This window comes from Bos grunniens, chromosome 25, assembly GCF_055505025.1.
Source record: "Bos grunniens cultivar Pamir isolate PY7600 chromosome 25, Bosgru_T2T1.0, whole genome shotgun sequence".
In the NCBI taxonomy this organism is placed as follows: domain Eukaryota; kingdom Metazoa; phylum Chordata; class Mammalia; order Artiodactyla; family Bovidae; genus Bos; species Bos grunniens.
The window spans coordinates 32,013,402-32,034,990 of record NC_141189.1 but is presented as its reverse complement, the minus strand read 5'-3'; the positions used below and the strand labels follow the sequence as shown (position 1 = coordinate 32,034,990).

At 49.9% G+C, this 21,589-nt stretch overlaps 1 protein-coding gene across 4 annotated transcripts in view; it reads left to right on the top strand.

Moving 5' to 3' along the window:
- Nucleotides 1–21,589, top strand: part of SNX29 (sorting nexin 29) — a 591,305-nt gene that overhangs the window by 76,425 nt on the left and 493,291 nt on the right. For all 4 annotated transcript variants that reach the window (XM_086375716.1, XM_086375717.1, XM_086375714.1 and 1 more), the window contains 4 exons: nt 632–1,007; nt 14,336–14,454; nt 17,733–17,808; nt 20,112–20,194. In XM_086375716.1, the coding sequence (XP_086231842.1) occupies nt 632–1,007; nt 14,336–14,454; nt 17,733–17,808; nt 20,112–20,194 (654 nt within the window). The remainder of the gene's footprint in view (nt 1–631; nt 1,008–14,335; nt 14,455–17,732; nt 17,809–20,111; nt 20,195–21,589) is intronic.

Below are 21,589 nucleotides of genomic sequence, written 5' to 3'. Positions count from 1 at the left end.
GCGTCTCAGTTTCCCCTACGTTGGCCTCTCATCCTCCAGTAAGTTAGACTGGCCTCCTCTGTGGTAGTTTCAGGGCATTATTCCATGAGGGTAATGCCTGGGCTCTAGAACTCACAGATTTGTTATTTCTGCCACATTCTGTTCTTAAAAGTAGAGCACTAAGCTGGCTAGAGTCAAGAGGGTGGAGACGTAGGCACCACCCATGATGGGAGCAGTCCTGCTGAAAAGGGGCACCTTGCAGGGTTGGGAGAAATTGGGGCTGTTGAACAATCAGTTACAATCCCTGAACTGATTTTCTTGGTCTCATCTCCCAGCCATGAGAGTGTTTTCCAAAGTGAACGGGTAAAAATCATTTCAATAATGATTCATCTTTTGAATCAAAGTGCTTGGAAAGATTGCTTAGAAGGAATGATTGTAATGTGTGCTCTGTGACATATTTCAAACCAGAAGTAGAGGCCCACATTCATTTTGCTTGGTCTTGGCATAGACAGATTTCCACCCCCTGCTCCCTGCAAGGATTAAAAAAAAGATCTGAGTTTATCTTCAATTTATTTTTGAGTAGAATAGTAAGAGATTTTCCATAGTCTAGAGGCAGGATCATCGCTTTTTCTTATCTCATATCTTTTGCCAGATGCCAAATGTAAAAGGGAGCGGAAGAAGAAAAAGAAGGTGACCAACATCATCTCATTTGATGACGAGGAAGATGAGCAGAGCTCCGGGGATGTTTTTAAGAAGATCCCCGGGGCTGGGGAGAGCTCAGAGGAGAACTCCGACCGGTCCTCGATCAATATCATGTCGGCCTTCGAAAGCCCCTTTGGGCCAAATTCCAATGGAAGTCAGGGCAGCAACTCTTGGAAAATTGATTCTCTGTCTCTGAACGGGGAGTTTGGGTACCAGAAGCTGGATGTGAAAAGCATCGATGATGAAGACGCGGACGAGAACGAGGACGACGTGTGCGGGAGCACGCCGGGAAGGAAGCGCCCGGGCCACTCGGAGTCGCCAGAGAAGTAAGTTCCCCCCGAGAGCTTCTACGAAAGGGTAGTTGGGGACTTCCCGGGTGGTCCTGCGGCTAAGACTCACCTTCCAGTGCAGGAGGTGTGGGTTCGATTCCTGGTCAGGGAGCTGAGATCCCACGTGCCCCAAGGTCAAAAAACCAAACGTGAAAAACAGAAGCAATATTGTGAGAAATTCAATAAAGACTTTAAAAATGGTCCACATCTCAGGAATCTGCCTGCCAGCGCAGGTGACATGGGTTTGATCCCTGGTCTGGGAGGATTTCACATGCCTCGGAGCAGCTAAGCCCGTGCACCACAACTGCTGAACCTGTGCTCTAGAGCCCGAGAGCTGCTAGTTGCAGCTGAGCCCGTGGACTGCAGCGATTAAAGCCCACATGCCCTGGAGCCAGTGCTCTGCGACAAGAGAAGCCACTGCAATGAGAAGCCCGAGCACCACAACTAGAGACAGTGGAGAGTGGCCCCTGCTTGCTACAGCTAGAGAAAAAGCCCACGCAGCAACGAAGACCCAGCATAGCCAAATAAATAAGTTACGAAAAAAAGATCCACAGTAAAAAAAAAAAAAAAAAAATCAAACCTTAAAAAAAGGTTAAAAAAAGGGGGGGGTACACAGGCTGCTGGCTCTTTCTGCCGTTTTGGGTGATGTTAGACTGCAGGTTTTTTATTTGTTTGCAGCATCTTTCATTATTCAGATCTTGATTTTGGGGGAAGGAGCGTGAACTTACTTTCTCCTGAGAACTCAGTGGAGGGAGTGTACATATTATTGGAAGCTACTTATAGCATTGGTGTCAAGAGGTATGACCTGAAATTCTTGCTTTGTGTTTATGTCTTTCATTTTATAACTTGAATTTTGCTCGCATGTCTTACTTGCCACCAGCCCAGGAAGTTCAGGAGAGAGGCAGGGTATTTTAGAGAACAGTCTCAGGCTGGTAATATCTGTGTTTATTCGCAGGGTAACTTGCCTGCACTTATCGCCTTAACACTGGGGCTGTAGTGTGTTTATACCTTCGAGAGGGGCTGGATGCAGGTGAACGTGTGAAGCAGAAGAGCAAAGTTAGGAGGTTGAACCTTAGAATCCTGACAACCCGGGCTCTCATCTACTAGCTCCGTGGCTTAGTTTAGACTAGGTCGGACAAGTTTCTTCGCCTCCCAGAGCCTCAGGCCTCACCTGAGATCTGAGAGAACAACAGCACGTGCTTTGGAGAGTTGTTGTCCCGTCTGTGGGACCCTGCGTGTGAGGCCTTGGGTTGGTGCTGGAACATCGAGAAGGACAGCCCCGCCGCTGTGGCGCTGTAAGCCTTGTGATCATTCCTGTCCTTGTTCTTACCCTTATTCCTGACTGCTGGGTCTCCATTACTGTGACGGCTTTTCTCCAGTTGCAGAGAACCGGGACTGCGCTCACTTGCGGTGCACAGGCTTCTCACCGTGGCGCCTTCTCTTTTGCAAAGCATGGGCTCTGGAGAGTGGGCTCGGAAGTTGTGGCACAGGGGCTTAGCTGCCCCGTGGCCTGTGGAATCTTTCTGGACCAGGGATCGAACCCACGTTGCCTGCATTGACAGGTGGACTTTTAACCACTGAAGCACCAGGGAAGTCCTGCTCTTCCTCTTGATGCTGAATCAACTAGTGACTTCTTCACCCGAGCTCTGAGTGTGCAGTGCCGCCTAGTCATGGCCGTCTTCAAAACCAGCTGCGAGAGCATACAGTGAAGAAGCCGAGACCCCATGGGGCGCCGAAGAGGCCAAGCGGCCTCCAGTCCTAAGCTTGGCGTCTCCATGTGTTGAGTCAGAGTTTTTCTTCTTTCTTGTGAGACTCTGCCTGTTTTTGTCTTTGATTTTTACTCTTGTCCTCGTTCACGTGGATGCTCACGATAGTAGCATTGCCTCCGTGTCATCTAGGAGAGGCCAGATGCTGCAAGCTGCAGACACACTGCATTCTAATACTTAGGCTGGTCCCAGGGGGTCATGGGTGTCACCCCACTTGATGGATGAAAGAACCAGATTCTTTAATGCAGAGAGTCGAGATCTGTCAAAGCAGTGGGCAAAACCAGGGTTAAGGTTAGGTTGCTCTGGCTCCATTTGTTTTCCTGCCCAGGGTTTTTTCCTCCTCCTGATGTCTGTTAGGGAAGCCCACCTGTGGCATTGTTGTAGCTCACTGGGTATGGATGATTTTGTACCCGGATCCAGTCTCGTGAACCATGCTGTTAGAGTTCTCCGGAGAAACAGAACCGATAGTGTGTGTGTGTGTGTTTCTGCATGTGTATGTACGTATGTATTCATCTCCGGAGATTTACCTTAAGAAAATTGGCTCATGTGATGGTGGAACTTGACGTCTAAAATCTGCAAGGTAGGCCTGCAAACTGGAGGCCCAGGGAAGGACTGCAGTTCGAATCTGAAGACAGTCTGCTGACAGAATTTCTTCTTTGGGGGCAGAATGTCTGTGTTTTTCTACTGAGGCCTTTAACTGATGAGCTGAGGCCCCCCTGGCTTATGGAGGGTGATCGGCTTTACTTGCACTCTCCTGACTTACATTTTAATCTCATCTAACCAAATGCCTTCCCAGAGACATCAAGAATAACATTTGGTCAAGTATCTGGGTACCGTGGCCTAGCCAAGATGACACATAAAGTTAACCGTCACACCTGCCTGTGGTTCTTTCCCTGGGCCTTTTAGGAAATGCTGTTTGCATTTTCTGTCACTCTGGGCAAGCGCATCTCCGAGTTGCTTCACTCCATGAGTCAGTTTGTGGCCTCAGACAGTTGTTTCTCTTGCTGCTGGACCAGCGCCAGTGAGGGGAGGCCAGCTTGCGAGCCGGGGCAGCCGGCGGCATTGTGATGTGTGAGCCACAGAACAGTGCAGCCTGACCTTTACAGGCTTGGCCCTCCGAGGCCGCTGGGCCTCCTGTGGACTATGGACAGCTGCTCCCTGGCATAAAGAGGGGATCTCGAGCCAACATCCTGCAGAGCATCTTGGGGAAAGAGCAGTGATGAGATGGCCTACTGAGTAATGCTTTGATTTTGCTTCTAAGCTAGGTTCATGTGAAAGGTTTAGGAACCTGGAGGGGCCGGGACTTTAGAGTTTAATAGCGCGGCCAGGTTTGTGGGAGAAAAGGGGCCAGGTCAGGAGAAGCACGTGCTGGGTGGCAGCGGCCTCTGGCAAAGTCAGATGCTCTGATTGTTTTTTGTTAATAGATGCGCTGTTGGCCAAATACTGGGTTTACACCTCCATTTGCTGGCAATTAAACCACTTCTTGGATGACTGAGCAAAGATCTTGTGCCTCCTGCCTCAGTATTTAGAAGTGGTTCAGTTCAGTTCAGTTCAGTCGCTCAGTCGTGTCCGACTCTTTGCAACTCCATGAATCGTAGCACGCCAGGCTTCCTTGTCCATCACCAACTCACGAAGCTTGCACAAACTCATGTCCATCGAGTCAGTGATGCCATCCAACCATCTCATGTTCTGTCGACCTCTTCTCCTCCTGCCTTCAATCTTTCCCAGCATCAGGGTCTTTTCCAAGGAGTCAGTTCTTTGCATCAGGTAGCCCAAGTATTGGAGCTTCAGCTTCACATCAGTCTTTCCAGTGAATATTCAGGACTGATTTCCTTTAGGATTGACTGGGTTGATATCTTTGCAGTCCGAGGGACTCTCAAGAGTCTTCTCCAACACCGCAGTTCAAAAGCCTCAATTCTTCGGTGCTCAGCTTTCTTTATAGTCCAACTCTCACATCCATACATGACCACTGGAAAAACCATAGCTTTGATTAGACGGCCTTTGTCTTATTTTGTTAAAAAGTTAAATCTCCTAAAATGGTCTTTGCTTACACACATATACCTTCATGTTGTATACAATGAAAACAGTACAGACAGGAACTTTGCTGGTGGTCCAGTGGGTAAGGCCCCGTGCTCCCAATGCAGTGCTCAGCTTTCTTTATGGTCCAACTCCCACATCCATACATGACTACTGGAAAAACCATAGCTTTGACTAGATGGACCTTTGTTGGCAAAGTAATGTCTCTGCTGTCTAGGTTGGTCATAGCTTTTCTTCCAGGGAGCAAGCGTCTTTTAATTTCATGGCTGCAATCACCATCTGCAGTGATTTTGGAGCCCGAGAAATAAAGTCTGTCACCGTTTCTGTTGTTTCCCCATCTGTTTGCCATGAAGTGATGGGACTGGATGCCATGATCTTTGTTTTTTGAATGTTGAGTTTTAAGCCAACTTTTTCACTCTGCTCTTTCACTTTCATCAAGAGGCTTTTTAGTTCTTCTTCACTTTCTGCCATAAGGGTGGTGTCATCTGCATATCTGAGGTTATTGATATTTCTCCTGGCAATCTTGATTCCAGCTTGTGCTTCATCCAGCCCAGCATTTCTCATGATGTACTCTGCATATAAGTTAAATAAGCAGGGTGACAATATACAGCCTTGACGTACTCCTTTTCTGATTTGGATCCAGTCCATTGTTCCATGTCCAGTTCTAACTGTTGATTCTTGACCTGCATACAGATTTCTCAAGAGGCAGGTCAGGTGGTTTGGTATTCCCATCTCTTAAAGACTTTTCCACAGTTTGTTGTGATCCACACAGTCAAAGGCTTTGGCATAGTCAATAAAGCAGAAAGTAGATGTTTTTCTGGAACTCTCTTGCTTTTTCAATGATCCAACAGATGTTGGTGATTTGATCTCTGGTTCCTCTGCCTTTTCTAAATCCAGCTTGAACATCTGGGAGTTCTTGGTTCATGTACTGTTGGAGCCTGGCTTGAAGAATTTTGAGCATTACTTTGCTAGCGTGTGAGATAAGTGCAGTTGTGTGGTAGTTTGAACATTGTTTGGCACTGCCTTTCTTTGGGATTGGAATGAAAACTGACCTTTTCCAGTCCTGTGGCCACTGCTGAGTTTTCCAAGTTCTCTGGCATGTTGAATGCAGCACTTTAACTGCATCATATTTTAGGATTTGAAGTAGCTCAACTAGAATTCCATCACCTCCACTAGCTTTGTTCGTAGTGATGCTTCCTAAGGCCCACTTGACTTCGCATTCCAGGATGTCTGGCTCTAGGTGAGTGATCATACCATCGTGGTTATCTGGATCATGAAGATCTTTTTTGTACAGTTCTTCTGTGTATTCTTGCCACCTCTTCTTAATATCTTCTGCTTTTCTTAGGTCCATACCATTTCTGTCCTTTATTGTGCCCGTCTTTGCATGAAATGTCCCCTTGGTGTCTCTAATTTTCTTGAAGAAATCTCTAGTCTTTCCCATTCTATTGTTTTCCTCTATTTCTTTGCATTGATCACTGAGGAATTTCTTATCTCTCCTTGCTATTCTTTGGAACTCTCCAGTCAGATGGGTGTATCTTTCCTTTTCTCCTTTACCTTCAGCTTCTCTTCTTTACTCAGCTGTTTGTAAGGCCTCCTCAGACAACCATTTTGCCTTTTTGTATTTCTTTTTCTTGAGGATGGTCTTGATCACCACCTCCTGTACAATGTGACGAATCTCCGTCCTTAGTTCTTAAGGCACTCCATCAGATCTAATCCCTTGAATCTATTTGTCACTTCTACTGTATAATTGTCAGGGATTTGATTTAGGTGGATTTGATTTATAAGTGGTAGCTTTTCTGTTTTTTGACCATGCCGCGTGGCATTTGGGATCCTTGACCAGGGACTGAACCCATACCCTCTGCAGTGGAAGTGCACTCTTAACCACTGGACTGCCAGGGAAACCCCTGATTATTTTTCTTAAAAAAGAATAATACCTTTATTATAAAAAGGGGTTTTCCTGTCACTTTATATGTGCTCCATGAAACCAACAGAGAAGTGGGGTGAAAACATAATTCAAAAAGAACTACAAGCCTGAAAAAAGTTGCATTTAAATAGCAACTGTGTAAACGCAGAGTGAAACCAGACCCTGCACTTTGCCATCATCTTCATCACGTTTGAAAAAGAGAACTAGGTGGAGGGCGGCCCGGGGTGAGCACCCTGCCAGGACGGCTGGCTCTTTGTGCCCTCAGTGCTCAGAATCTTCCAGACACACAGTAGCATTAACTTGTACAATGATCAGGCCAACCCTTGCTCACGTCATCCTGACCGAGCGTCGGCCATGTCCACAGCCTCTGCGGAGAACAGTGTGACACTTCAGGAGCCTCAGAAATGTTCTGTTGCTGTTGTTCAGTCACTCAGTTGTGTCCGACTCTCTGCGACCCCATGGACTGCAGCACGCCAGGCTTCTCTGTCCTTCACCATCTCCTGGAGTTTGTGCAAACTCATGTCCACTGAGTCACTGATGCCATCCAACCATCTCATCCTCTGTCGTCCCCTTCTCCTCCTGCCCTCAGTGCTTAGTCCCCTCGATTTAGTAATTCTGCTGCTGGGAAGCCGTGCTGAGGACAGGTCTGAGGACAAAGGCTGTTGCCTCCAGATGACAGTGTGCTGAGTTAGAGAGACAATGCAGGGGAGCAAAAGGTGCAGGTGCGGAGGAACCACTCACAGTGAACAGCGGAGTGTTTCATAGTTCAGATTAAATCTTAATGTTCAGAATCTTAAACATCTTAAATGACATCTGAGAGTGTCCACATAGTGTGAGGATGAACTTATACATTGAATGAGAAAAGGAAATTATAAAAACCTACATTTAGTTGCGTCACAAACTCTTAAAGAGAAGTATGCAAGTCGAGAAAAAGAGGCAATCGTGTCCAGGTCAGTCATGTTTTGGATAACGTGCGTTTGGGTGTGTTATTCTCCCCCTCTTTGGCTTCCCTGGTGGCTTAGACGGTAAAGAATCTGCCTGCAATGGAGGAGACCTAGGTTCCATCCCTGGGTCAAGAAGATCCTCTGGAGAAGGGAATGGCAGCCCACTCCAGTGTTCTTGCCTGAAGGATCTCTTGGACAGAGGAGCCTAGCGGGCTGTCGTCTCTCGGGTCACAAAGAGTCAGACACGACTAAGCAACTAACACTACCCTCCTCTTTGTGGCATTTTCTAGTTTTTGTTTTTTTTTTACTATCTTCTCTAAAGAAAAGCAACATCCATTCTGGTATTGGCACCGTATTCTGAATTGGTCTGTGCCTCAGGAATGGGGATCCTTTGCCCACTTTTTTTTTTTTTTTTGGTAGTTAAATTTTATTTTAAGCAGTGAAACACTGTTCCTAAAAGGTAGAAAGCCCAGTCCATGTATGGGGGATCCTGGAGGCTATGTTTGACAGCCTCGCCTGAGGGGCTCCATGGAGCCCAGTTTAAAACCTTATAAGTACTAGTTAAGTTGAGGTCTCTGTGACATAGAGCACACAGAACTAAGTGATAATACCAGAAGTATTCCCATCTCATACAGCATGAATGGTAGCTGCAGGAAAACTGCCAAGGAAAGTCACCCTCAACCTCTAGGGTCCTCCTTCAGGGAGCCTGTTAGGAAATAATGCTGGTACCCACACTTTATTTATGCTCCACCCTAGGCACCTGGTTTCTTTTTGTGCCCACATATCCACAGTAGCCCCTTCTTTATTTCCCTGGTTCTTTATTTTTTTTTTTTTTTTTTTATGGTACCCATAGAGTTTCTCCTCTCTTATTTTCATTTTTTTTTTTTTTTTTATGTCTATCACAGGGCTACCATTAGGATTAAATAAGACAAAGTATGTGAAATTGCCCTGCATATCACCTGCTCAATATGGGATTTCAGTGGTGATTTTTTTTTTTTTTTTTATTGCCATACCTCATTTTACTGTGCTTTGCTTTGTGAGCTTTATAGATACATGTTGTTTTTTTTTTTTTTTCCTTGTTAATTTTCTGTTTAGTTGATCTATCCATAAGTGTGAGTGGGGTATTAAAGTCTCCCACTATTATTGTGTTATTGTTAATTTCTCCTTTCATACTTGTCAGGATTTGTCTTACATACTGCGGTGCTCCCATGTTGGGTGGATATATATTTATAATTGTTATATCTTCTACTTGGATTGATCCTTTGATCATTATGTAGTGACCTTCTTTGTCTCTTTTCACAGCCTTTGTTTTAAAGTCTAATTTATCTGATACGAGTATTGTGACTCCTGCTTTCTTTTGGTCCCAATTTGCATGGAAAATCTTTTTCCAGCCCTTCACTTTCAGTCTGTATGTGTCCCCTGTTTTGAGGTGGGTCTCTTGTAGACAACATATGTAGGGGTCTTGTTTTTGTATCCATTCAGCCAGTCTTTGTCTTTTGGTTGGGGCATTCAACCCATTTACGTTTAAGGTAATTACTAATAAGTATGATCCCGTTGCCATTTACTTTATTGTTTTGGATTCGAGTTTATACACCATTTTTGTGTTTCCTGTCTAGAGAATATCCTTTAGTATTTGTTGGAGAGCTGGTTTGGTGGTGCAAAATTCTCTCAGCTTTTGCTTGTCTGAAAAGCTTTTGATTTCTCCTTCATACTTGAATGAGATCCTTGCTGGGTACAATAATCTGGGCTGTAGGTTATTTTCTTTCATCATTTTAAGTATGTCTTGCCATTCCCTCCTGGCTTGAAGAGTTTCTATTGAAAGATCAGCTGTTATCCTTATGGGAATTCCCTTGTATGTTATTTGTTGTTTTTCCCTTGCTGCTTTTAATATTTGTTCTTTTGTTTGATCTTTGTTAATTTGATTAATATGTGTCTTGGGGTGTTTCTCCTTGGGTTTATCCTGTTTGGGACTCTCTGGGTTTCTTGGACTTGGGTGATTATTTCCTTCCCCATTTTAGGGAAGTTTTCAACTATTATCTCCTCAAGTATTTTCTCATGGTCTTTCTTTTTGTCTTCTTCTTCTGGAACCCCTATGATTCGAATGTTGTAGCGTTTAATATTGTCCTGGAGGTCTCTGAGATTGTCCTCATTTCTTTTAATTCGTTTTTCTTTTATCCTCTCTGATTCATTTATTTCTATCATTCTATCTTCTAATTCACTAATCCTATCTTCTGCCTCTGTTATTCTACTATTTGTTGGCTCCAGAGTGTTTTTAATTTCATTTATTGCATTATTCATTATATATTGACTCTTTTTTATTTCTTCTAGGTCCTTGTTAAACTTTTCTTGCATCTTCTCAATCCTTGTCTCCAGGCTATTTATCTGTGATTCCATTTTAATTTCAAGATTTTGGATCAATTTCACTATCATTATTTGGAATTCTTTATCAGGTAGATTCCCTATCTCTTCCTCTTTTGTTTGGTTTGGTGGGCATTTATCCTGTTCCTTTATCTGCTGGGTATTCCTCTGTCTCTTCATCTTGTTTAAATTGCTGAGTTTGGGAGTCCTTTCTGTATTCTGGCAGTTTGTGGAGTTCTCTTTATTGTGGCGTTTCCTCGCTGTGTGTGGGTATGTAGAGGTGGCTTGTCAAGGTTTCCTGGTTAGGGAAGCTTGTGTCGGTGTTCTGGTGGGTGGAGCTGTATTTCTTCTCTTTGTTCAGTCGCGCTATGGGGAGGGAGGGAGGGATGCTGCAAACAAATGACACTGGCGTGCGCTCGCAGTGCCTCAGCCACACTGGGTCTGCCCCCGCTCACGGCGCGTGTAGCCTCCCTGCCCACACTGCTCAGGCTCTAGGTTGTTCCGCCGGGAACAATCCGAGGCTGGCCCTGGGTTGCATGCACCTCCCAGGTCCAAGCCGCTCAGGTTCAGGCACTCAGGTAGTCCTCAGAGGCGCAGACTCAGTTGGGGCTGCGTTTTGTGCTCTTCCCAGGTCCGAGCAGCTCAGGTGATGAGGTGTTTGGCGAGCGCCAATGCTGCGACTTATCGCCTCCCCGCCACTTGGTTATCTGGGTGTAGAACCGGCGCACCTTCTCAGGCAGATGTTAACTGTCCAGACCCCCAATAAGTTTTAGTTAGCAAAGAAGCCAGTTTTATAGATAATGTCTCTCTGGGGCTGCGATTGCCCCCTTCCGGCTCTGGCTGCCTGTCACCGGAGGGGGAAGGTTTGCAGCCGGCTACCTCTGTTTAGTCCTTTGTTCCGTGCGTGGGCTGGCGGTGTCTTAGGTTAGGGCTGGCTTTTCGCATGGTAGATATCCCACAGTCTGGTTTGCTAGCCCAAATTATTTCGCTCAGATAGTGCTCAAGGTATTCAGGCCAGATTCTTACTCTCAGCGATGCAGCCCGCGCCGCGCCTCCCTGCCCAGCCCCCGCTTGCTAATGGCGGATGCAGGCGTCTGCGCTGCTTCTCCGCTGGAGGAGTTACCGTAGGACTCGCAATCTGTGAGTTTTAATTGTTTATTTATTTTTTCTCCCTGTTATGTTGTCCTCTGTGCTTCCAAAGCTCGGCACGGATTCGGCAGTGAGAAAGTTTCCTGGTGTTTGGAAACTTCTCTCTTTTTAAGACTCCCTTCCCGGGACGGAACTCCGTCCCTCCCTCTTTTGTCTCTTTTATTGTCTTTAATATTTTTTCCTACCTCCTTTCGAGGAGTTGGGTTGCTTTTCTGGGTGCCTGATGTCCTCTGCCGGCATTCAGAAGTTGTTTTGTGGAATTTACTCGACGTTTAAATGCTCTTTTGATGAATTTGTGGGGGAGAAAGTGTTTTCCCCATCCTACTCCTCCGCCATCTTGGCGCCTTCCCTCTTCCCTGGTTCTTTAAACTTGCATCTTCTACCTCAGGAAAAGTCTCCCTTTGCCCACTTTTATGTGGGTCCGAACCTCAGCGGGTGGGACCTGACTTCACCTTGTGCTCTGCACGTGTTGTCGGAAAGTGGCAAGATGTATGTCCCCTTAGAAACAGCAGAGTAGCATAGAAACATACATATCGCCATGTATAAGCGAGATAGCCAATGGGAATTTGCTGTATGACACAGGGATCCCAGCCTGGTGCTCGGTGACAACCTAGAGGAAGGAGATGCAGTGGGAGGTGGGAGGGAACATATATATTACCGGTGGCCGCTTCATGTTGATGCTCGGCAGAAACCAGCACAACATTGTAAAGCAGTTATCCTCCAATTAGAAATAGATAAATTAAAAAAATTACAGAAGTAAAGATTCAACAACAAAAAGAAACAGCAGGAAATCCCACCCACCTGGAGCCGGTATAGCAGCCAGGAAAGGACTGTGGTTTTGCTGCCGTGTCCCGAGGGGCACCCTGGCTGCCTCTGGGCATCTGTCTGGGAGTCCCCCTGGTTGCCAGCTGCTGGATCGGAGCCCAGGGCAGGCAGGCAGTTCTTTACAGATTGTAGAGTCAGGGCCACGTGCACCCTAGCACCCAGCTCTGCCGCGGGGCACACAGGTGGGGCGCTTCCTCTCCCATGCCTCACGGAGTGCGTTACCTGCAGGCCTAAGTCACAGAGCTGGCAAAAGTCTGCAAGGTCACTTCTCCCTGTGTGTCTTGCTGAGTGTCACATGTGTAGCCAAAAGCTCCAGAGGACTCAGAGGAGAATGGCTATAGGACAAGCCTTAAAGGAAGAGTTGGCAGGGACTTTCCTGATGGCAGCGTGGTTAAGAATCCGCCTGCCAATGGGGGGGACACAGGTTCAATTGCTGGTCCGGGAAGATCCCACATGCCGTGGAGCAGCTAAGCCCTAGAGCTCCTTAGAGCCCATGCTCTGCAGCGAGAAGCCACCATGATGAGCAGCCTGGCCCCTCAGTGCAGCACAGCCCCCACTCACCGCAGCTAGAGAAAGCCCACACATAGCAATGAGACCCAGTGTAGCCATAAATAAAGAAATAACATTTTAAAAAAGTTTAAAAAAAGAGCTGGCAAACTAGCCTGTTGGCCAAGTCTACCCCCAGGCCAAGAATGGCTGTTACATGTTTTAAAGCTTTATAAACCAGTCAAAAAAAACACAAAACACCAAAAACTCAACAAAGAAGCATACTGGATGAGATGGTTAGATAGCATCACTGCCTCAGTGAACATGAATTTGAGCAAACTCCAGGGGATGGTGAAGGACAGGGAAGCCTGGCGTGGTGCAGTCCATGGGGTTGCAAAGAATTGGACACGACTTAGCTACTGAACAGCCACAATGGCCACACAGCCTAAAGTATTGACTGTCTGGTCCTTTTCAAAAAAATTTTGTTAATCCCTGCTCCATATGAAATGTATCGTGTATCATGTATCGTGATGGGCAGTGGCCAGGAGACTCGTAGTAACTGGATCTGGAAGACCTGGGCTGAATTCTACCAGCCTTGGTCCCGGCCAAGTGATGAACTTGGACCAGTCGCCTGATCTCTCTGAGTTGTTTTTGTCCCCTCCTTTCCCCTCCCCTTCCTCTCCTTTTCCTTCCTCCTCCTCCTCCTCCTCTCTGCCTCCCTCCCTCCATTAAGTAGCTGTGACTGTGATCTGCTGTGGACTTCTTTACATCTGATTTACGACTTGAGTTTATAAACCTTCAAGTCCTGCACAGACGCATCTTGGTGTTTATCACTGTTGGCTTCTTGCCCAGAAGTAGATGCTGCAGTGGGCAGATACTTTCTCAAACCCACGTAACCAAACCAGCCTGGCGTTACAAAGGTCGAACAGGCTAGTTTGGCAGTGGTGGGTAAGTTTACACTGTAACAGATCATATGAGCCTGGTTAATATTCGAGCTGACCCCCTTTCTTGGAAGTGGCCCAGACACGGCCTGGACTGGTTCTGTCCTTTTACTCCTGAGGGTTTGAGAACCAGTGAGGCAGAGGGACACTGGCCCAGGCTTATTGGAGAAGCCAGAGCCCGTGGGGCCTCCTCTTGCTTCAGCCCTGGCACGTGCGGCCCCCCACTTCCATCCCTGTTCCCCCCTCCACCTCCCCTCGTGGCCCCAGCGCTTCCCTCCCCACTCACTTCAAACCTCCCTTCTTCGTGGAATCCTTCCACCACCTTCCCGACCAGCCCCATGACCCGCGCTGCCGTTTCTCACTTGTTTGTGGGATCATATGTTTCATGTCGGGCTTCCCAGGTGGTGCTAGTGGCAAAGAATCCGCCTGCCAGTGCAGGAGATGTAAGAGACGTGGGTTTGATCCCTGGGTCGGGAAGATCCTCCTGGAGAAGGGTATGGCAACGCACTCCAGTATTCTTGCCTGGAGAATCCCATGGACAGAGGAGTCTGGTGGAACAGTCCATGGCGTCAGAGTCAGATGTGACTGAAGTGACTTAGCACGCACACACGTACTTCATGTCTGCACCTCCAGCAGACTGTAAGCTCCATGAGGGCAGGATGGACCTTGTTGGCCGGCTCGTGTGTGTGTGCGTGAGTGTGCATGCACGCATGTGTGTGTTCACTGCTTGGCAGGTAGGAGGGGCTCAGTACACATGGGCTAAAGGAGCGAGCACAGGAGGGCCAGCTCCCGGCTCCCGCCCGGGCCTCCTCATATTCTCAGCCCCTCCCGGCCTGGGTGGTTCCCTGGGGGGGCCGGGTGAGGCCCTGACCCACAGCTGTGTTCTCTCCCTCAGGCCGCTGGACGCAGGCGCCTGCCTCTCCCAGATGCATGGCTGGGCCCCACTGCAAGTGCTGCACGGCCATGCCGAGGTGCTCTTCCCCGTCAGCGGCGTGGGCTCCTACGGGCCTGCAGGTGGGTGTCCCTGGTTCCTCCCTGCCTCCCTCACGGGTTGTGGCTGGAGCAGCGGCAGGAGAGGCCGGATCAGTTGTCACGTCTGTGGGCAGGGGTGGGGGGAAGGGAGGCGGGGAGGCGGGGGCTCAGGGCAGGTAGCCCCTCTCAGCAGGGGAGCCCCAGTGGCTTTGGCTTGTCTCCTCACTGAACCAGGGTATTTTGCGGTGCTCTCGCCTGAGCAGGAGTTGGCATGTCACCTGGGAGCCCCCAGGCCCGCTTCCTTTCTTGTCAGCGATCTGTCGAACTTGGTGGTGTACAGGCAGATTACAAACGGTGACCATTATTTTTGCCTCTCAGGAGTATGGAGGTCAGAACCCATAGCTCTAAAGACCTTCGCACCCTTGGCAGCTGAGGGCGTGGGGGTCAGGGAGTAAGCTTGCCGAAAAGTGGGCAAGCCTTTCTGGCCCGTTCCTTGTGACTGAGGGGACGCGCGTGTGGTTTGTTATTATTTTCTTTAGCTAGAGCAGGTCGGGGTGGGAGGTGTCGGGGTGCAGGTGGGAGTCGTGGCTGAGCCCGGCGCTCCCGGCCGGGTGGGTGTGCGTGGTGCCTGGTCGTTCCGGTGCCCCCGCAGCCCCACTGTGTTGGCGAGGCCTCCCCGCACCTGCAGCGTGGGTGCCCCTCTCACCCTCGTGGGCCCAGGTTTAGGAAGCCGTGGACGGCTGGGGACGGGGGCCCACCGGCTGCTCAGGAAGCTGTCGACATTCTAAGCCGGATGACAAACGGTTGTCATGGCTCCATGTGAGGAACAGAAGCCCCCTCAGACTAGCTTGGGGAGGGCGGGCCCGTTCCCGGGTGCAGTTGGGGCTGGGGGGCGTGGCGGTCACCTCGAAGGTGCCGGGGGGTGGGGGGCAGGTGGCCGCCCGTGAGGCAGTGTTGCTGGTGTGAGTGACCACCGTCCGCCAGGCTGGTCTCCCCTCCGGGGAAGTGTGGATGGTGGCGATGAACACGTGGTGCTTGTCTGGGTTAGCTCAGTCCCTCCTGGCCGCAGCCTGCGAGGAAGGGGAGTCACTGTTCAGACGTGGGGCGAAACTCCCCCGAGGAAGTCTGAGAGGAGAGGCTGGGCACACAGGAGGGCCTGGGCAGGCTCCCTGCTGGCTTCATACCAGTGGGGTGGCGGGGGGCGTCTTTGGGCCTGGCCTGGCCTGCAGTCCTCCTGGTCCTGTGCCCCACTTCCTGGTGGGGTCTGCCCCCTCTCCTCCCCTCGCTGGTCAGTCTGTGTTCTTTCAGCCTTCTCCCCCTCCCATCTGGTCTGTACCTGGCTGAGGTGCCAGCAGAGCACCTTCGGTACCAACCAGAGCTTCTGTCTGGGTCTCGGTGAAGCCCAGGGCGGGTCGGTCTGGGAGCCCCTGCCCTCCTTCTGCTCGGGTGACCAGCCTGGGTCCGAGCCCCCCCAGGCTGGGGATATGGTCACCTCGCCCTTGCCTGCGCAGGGGCAGTGCAGATTGGGGCAGAGTGTCTGAGAAGTGGGGGTGGCTGACAGGAAGTAGGTGGTCCTCACGTGCGTCTAGGACCCCTGGGGGGTTTCCAGGGCTCGTTCATAGCATCTGAGTTAGGGTCCACACCCCTTATTCTACTCCCCACTGATGGGCCTTTTGGCCGGGTCGTGAACTGTCGCTGGGCTGGCATGTCAGGCTGCCCCCAGGGCTTGGCTGTGTGCTGTTCACGTTGGGGTTCAGTCACAGAACCCGGCATTCTGGCTGGCCTCCGGGATCCTCGCCGGGAGGCGTCCCCTGACCTGGCAGGTTTCTCTCTATCCCTCCTCGGGCTGTCAGCCTCCCAGGCCCAGAGGCTCCATCTTGTCCCTGGTGAGTGGACCCTGAGCTCCAGCTGGTCTAGACCGTCCTCACCAGGGATACAGGGTGTGAGCCCGTCTGCCAGCTTTTTGATTTACTACAGTAACGAAGCTGCCAGGAGTCTTGGAAGCTTGTGACAGCCTTAGGGGCACACCCGCTGTTGGTGGGAGCATTGCACGGGAAGGCGTGTTATCCTCAGGCTGCTCACAGATGCTAGAATCAGAGCTGGAGGAGCCGTGGCCTGGCGGGCATGCCATTCAGATCCCGGCTGTGTAGTGCAGGGAACTCAGTGCTCTGTGGTGACCCAGAGGGGAAAGAAATCCAAAAAAGAGGGAATATATATATATATATCTCAGATTCACTGTGCTGTGTAGTAGAAACCAACACAGCATTGTAAAGCAACTCTAATATAAATTAAGAGAAATAAGAGGCGGGAGTGAGTGGAGTAGCTTCGTGCGGACAGCGGGTGGAAGGGAAAGCGAGAGAATGCTTTTCCTCTTAGGATTCCCTTTTTCAGCCCCTTAAGAGCGGGGAATCCTGAGCAGGTGAAAACGGAGGAGGTCACAGGACAGATGGCTTAGGGAGCCAGATGAGCTCCCTTCTGTCCCCTGTCCCGACCCAGGCCTGGTTGGGGGCCTGGACATGCCAGGACTTTGTCTAGCGCGCAGGTGTTCTCCTGAGCGACATTGGCCTTGATGTCCCCCAGGGGCACGGATTTTGCACTTTTTCCTGGAAAGAGACACGAGCAGCAGCCAGTACATCTATGAAGGCCCGTGCTGCCTCGTGCCTGTTGTCTGTCGAGATGACTTATGGCCTCCCGTCTTCCAAATGCCTTTCCGGCTTGGTGCAGGGCTCTTGACAGAGTGGCAGTCACGCGGCTGTGACAGGTGGACGCTGCTGCCCCCGCGTGGCCTTCTCCAGACATTGCAGGCGGGAGCCCTTTTGTCTAACAGCTGATTTATTATTCTCTGGTTCTGAGGTTGTTCTTGGATATGAACTTCATGCATAATTCCAGGTGGCTCAAGATCAGAAAGGTTAATAAATAAAGTCATAGGGAATGTAGTCAGTACTGTTGTAATAACCGTGGGTGACAGGTAGTTGCTGGATTTATTGCGGTGATCAATATGTAATGTAATCAGTTTCCAATGTAAGTGCTGAGTCGCCATGCTGTACACCTGCAGCTGATAAGAGTATTGTGTGGGAGCCATGCTTCAGTGAAGGGAAAAAAAAGCCGAAGTGGGAGAACAGGGCCTCCAGCCAGTGACTGATGCCAAGTCCCAGATGACGGCCGAAAAAAATGAAATGGGCGGTAGACGGAAGTCCAGTGTGCAGGTGGGGAAGGCTTTGCACGTCAGCGGAGTTAGCAGGCGAGCCAGTGTCTGTCTCATGGGGCAGCTGAGGGTGAGAGCAGAACCCTGACCGTCTCTGTGGCTGCTGTCTGTGCAGATGCCCCCCTCGGGAGCCTGGAGAACGGGACGGGACCCGAGGACCACATCCTCCCGGAGCCGGGACCCCGGTACAGGTGAGCGCGCAGGCCCCGCCCCCGGCTGGCTCTGGGGCCGGGCTGCCCTCTTCACAGCTCCGCCCTTCCTCTTTTGGAAAGTCCCCCTGCTTGATGGGCAGGGCCTCACTTCACAGGGATTCAGTTCAGCTTTGGTCTGACGTCCGAGGGCACCGAGTGGCCAAGGGTCTCAGGCCCGAGACCTGGTGTCGGTCACAGTTCCTTTGCTGCCGGCTTTACTTTTCCTTCTTGGGGGGCCATGGCTAGGTGCTTCCACGGTCATAATGTGCTTGATTTAATATTTGGCAATAAACCATTGGACAACTTTAGTATTACACTTCACACTTTTAGTATTATGTAATATTTAAACCTGGGGAAGGAAATGGCACCCCACTGTAGTAGTCTTGCCTGGAAAATCCCATAGAGGAGCCCGGCGGGCTGCAGTCCATGGGATTACAAAGAGTCAGACACAGCTGAGCGCACACACACGTAGTATTGGAACCACCTTGGTATCAGGTATTTGTGAAGTGCCTGGGGCTTTCCAGGTGGCTCAGTGATAGAGAATCTGCCTGCAGTGAAGGAGACGAGGGTTCGATCCCTGGGTCAGGAAGATGCCCTGGAGAAGGAAATGGCAACCCACTCCAGTATCCTTGCCTGGAGAATCGCTTGGACAGAGGAGCCTGCCTGGCAGAGTCAGATATGACTGAAGCACACACGCACCACGTCAGGTTGGTTTTTTTTTTAATCAAATCTAAGTATGTCAAGGGAAAGCTGAGCTGTTCAGAGTCACTGGACATTAGGTGGCAGAGCTGAGATGGACACTGAGGAGCCCCTGCTGCCGCTGTGATCCTCGCTGCCTTTACAGCCCTCTCCTTCCTCCTTGGCTTTAATTTGGTGTCCCTGAGATACAGCATCTGCATTTTCAACCTCGGCCCCTGGGTGTGGGCGCTGTTTCCCTCTGCCTGTGCTTGGCGCTCCAGTCTCACCCTGCTTTCGGAGAGGCGCTGCCTGTAGGAGGCTTGTACACGTTAGTGCGGTGCCAGGAGGGGCTGGTGTCACCCACAGGAAGCATCGGTCCTCCCAGTGAATATTCATGATTGACTTCCCTTAGGCTTGACTGGTTTCATCCCCTTGCTGTCCAAGGGTCTCCCAAGAGTCTTCTCCAACACTGCAGTTTGAAGGCATCAGTTCTTTGGCGCTCAGCCTTCTTTATGGTCCAACTCTCACATCTATACATGACTACTGGAAAAACCATAGCTTTGACCGTGTGGGCCACTGGGTATTCCCCTAGCTGTTTTCATGATGTGAAGGATTATTTTTCCATGTTGCAAATTCTTTGTAACTACACAATCAGTGCTCATTTTATCTGGTGGTAGTGTTCTCTCAAGACGGAGTCATTGCTCCTAGGTTCCTAGGAGTGTGTCTGGTCACAACTGGATCAGTAAGTACCTTTGTTTTCTGTCTGCTCCTGTTTAAAGACATTTCATCTAACATCTGCTGTTGATTCACTGAAAGGGAACTCATGACCAACAGCAGTGTCATTGTGTATGTGTGTGTGCTGAGTTGCTTCAGTCGTGTCTGACTCTCTTGCGAGCCCATGGACTGTAGCCCACCCGACTCCTCTGTGCATGGGATTCTCCGAGCAAAGAATACTGGAGTGGGTTGCCGTGCCTTCCTCCAGGGGATTTTCCCATACCAGGGATCCAGCCCACATCTCTTGCATCTCCCGCATTGGCAGGCGGGTTCTTTAGCACACTGCACCATCAGGCTGAATAGAGGCTGCCTCACACAGGCTTCCTCCAAGAGGCACCACAGCGTCCTGTGCTTAGGAGCAACAGACAGCACTTCGGGCTTCCTAGGAGGTGCTAGTGTAAAGAACTTGCCTGCAATGCAGGAGATGTAAGAGACTTTTTGGTTCGATCCCTGGGTCGGGAAGATCCCCTGGAGGAGGAAATAGCAACCCACTCCAGTATTCTTGCCTGGAGAATCCTGTGGACAGAGGAGCCTGCCTGGCTATAGTCCGCAAAGAGTCGGACACGACTGAAGTGACTGAGTGCACACGCACGCATGTACGTGTTCACGGATGACCATGTCAGCCCCGAGAGTGTGGGATTTTGGGGTTACGGGTAAACTTCAGGGAGTAGGCGAATTTCCAGATATGGAATATACACATAGAGAGGATGGACTGTGACTGCAAAGGGCGCCTTCCCTTCCTTTGAGTTGGGAAACCTAAATGAGCTCAGGGCCGGCTGCATGTGTTTTGAATGTCGAGGTGGCATGTTTTAAGTGGCTGACTCTTAACTTCCCTCTGCTTGCCTTTCCAGTGTGGAAGCCAGTCCTCCAGGCCAGGAGAGTCCTCTGAGCAGCCTGTTACCTTCTGCCTCAGTACCAGAGTCCATGACAGTTAGTAAGTACTTTCTGGGCAGCGTCCGCCATCCCTGGGTGACCCTGGGGCCTGCACATCCTGGAGTCAGTGCCTTCGCGCTGGCTCCTGCATGACCGTGACTTTACAGAGTCTGGGAGGAAGTCAGGTGTGTGGGTGCCTGGTTGTGGACTTGAAGTGTGGTGTGTAAGCTCCCTGAGCTGTGAAACCTGATACCTGGGTTCATGCATCGTTTTGTTAAAGTAGGAGCCCCCAGCCTTTACGCCCCCAGGGACCAGTTTCATGGAAGACAATTTTTCCATTTACCCAGGGGGCAGGGATGGTTTCTGGATGATTCAGGCTCTTTACCTTTATTATGCCTCCCCCGATGTAAGGGGAGGCAGAGCTCAGGCAGTTAGGCGTGTGATGGGGAGCAGCTGTGAATGCAGACGAAGGTTCGCTCGCTCACTGCCTTTCCCTTCCTGCTGTGTGGCCTGGTTCCCAGCAGGTCTTGAACTGTACCAGCTCGGGGGTTGAGGACTCCTGCCCTAAAGACACGGAGGTGGAGCAGCAGGGAGGCCGAGGGAAACTTCCGTCCTTCGTGGTTTCAGGGTTTGCTTCCTGCAAGGCCGTCAGCTACAGAGGAGGTTTCTAGTTGGGTTTCCTTTGTATCTCTGGAGGAATCACTTTTGTACATAAGGGAGAGTGTGTCTCTCAAAGATGAGTGAAGGTTGCTAATGATCAGGTGCAACCTGTTGACAACCTCACCGCTCAGAAAATGTACAGCAGTTAAGGTTAGGTTTCAGTTCAGTCGCTCAGTCGTGTCTGACTCTTTGCAACCCCAGGGACTGTAGCACGCCAGGCCTCTCTGTCCATCACCAACTCCCGGAGCTTGCTTAAACTCACGTCCATTGAGTCGGTGATACCATCCAACCATCTCATCCTCTGTCGTCCCATTCTCCTCCTGCCTTTAATCTTTCTCAGCATCTTTCTCAGGGTCTTTTCCAATGAGTCAGTTCTTCACATCAGATGGCCAAAGTATTGGAGTTTCAGCTTTAGCATCAGTCCTTCCAATGAATATTCAGGACTATTTCCTTTAGGATGGACTGGTTGGATCCCCTTGCAGTCCAAATGACTCTTAAGAGTCTTCTCCAACACCACAGTTCAGAAGCATCAGTTCTACTGCGCTCAGCTTTCTTTATGGTCCAACCCTCACATCCATACATAACCACTGGAAAAACCATAGCTTTGACTAGAATGCCCTTTGTTGGCAAAGTAATGTCTCTGCTTTTTAATATGCTGCCTAGGTTGGTCGTAGCTTTTCTTCCTGGGGGCAAGCGTCTTTTAATTTTGTGGCTGCAGTCACCATCTGCATTGATTTTGGAGCCCAAGACAATAAAGTCTGTCACCTTTTCCATTGTTTCCCCATCTATTTGCCAT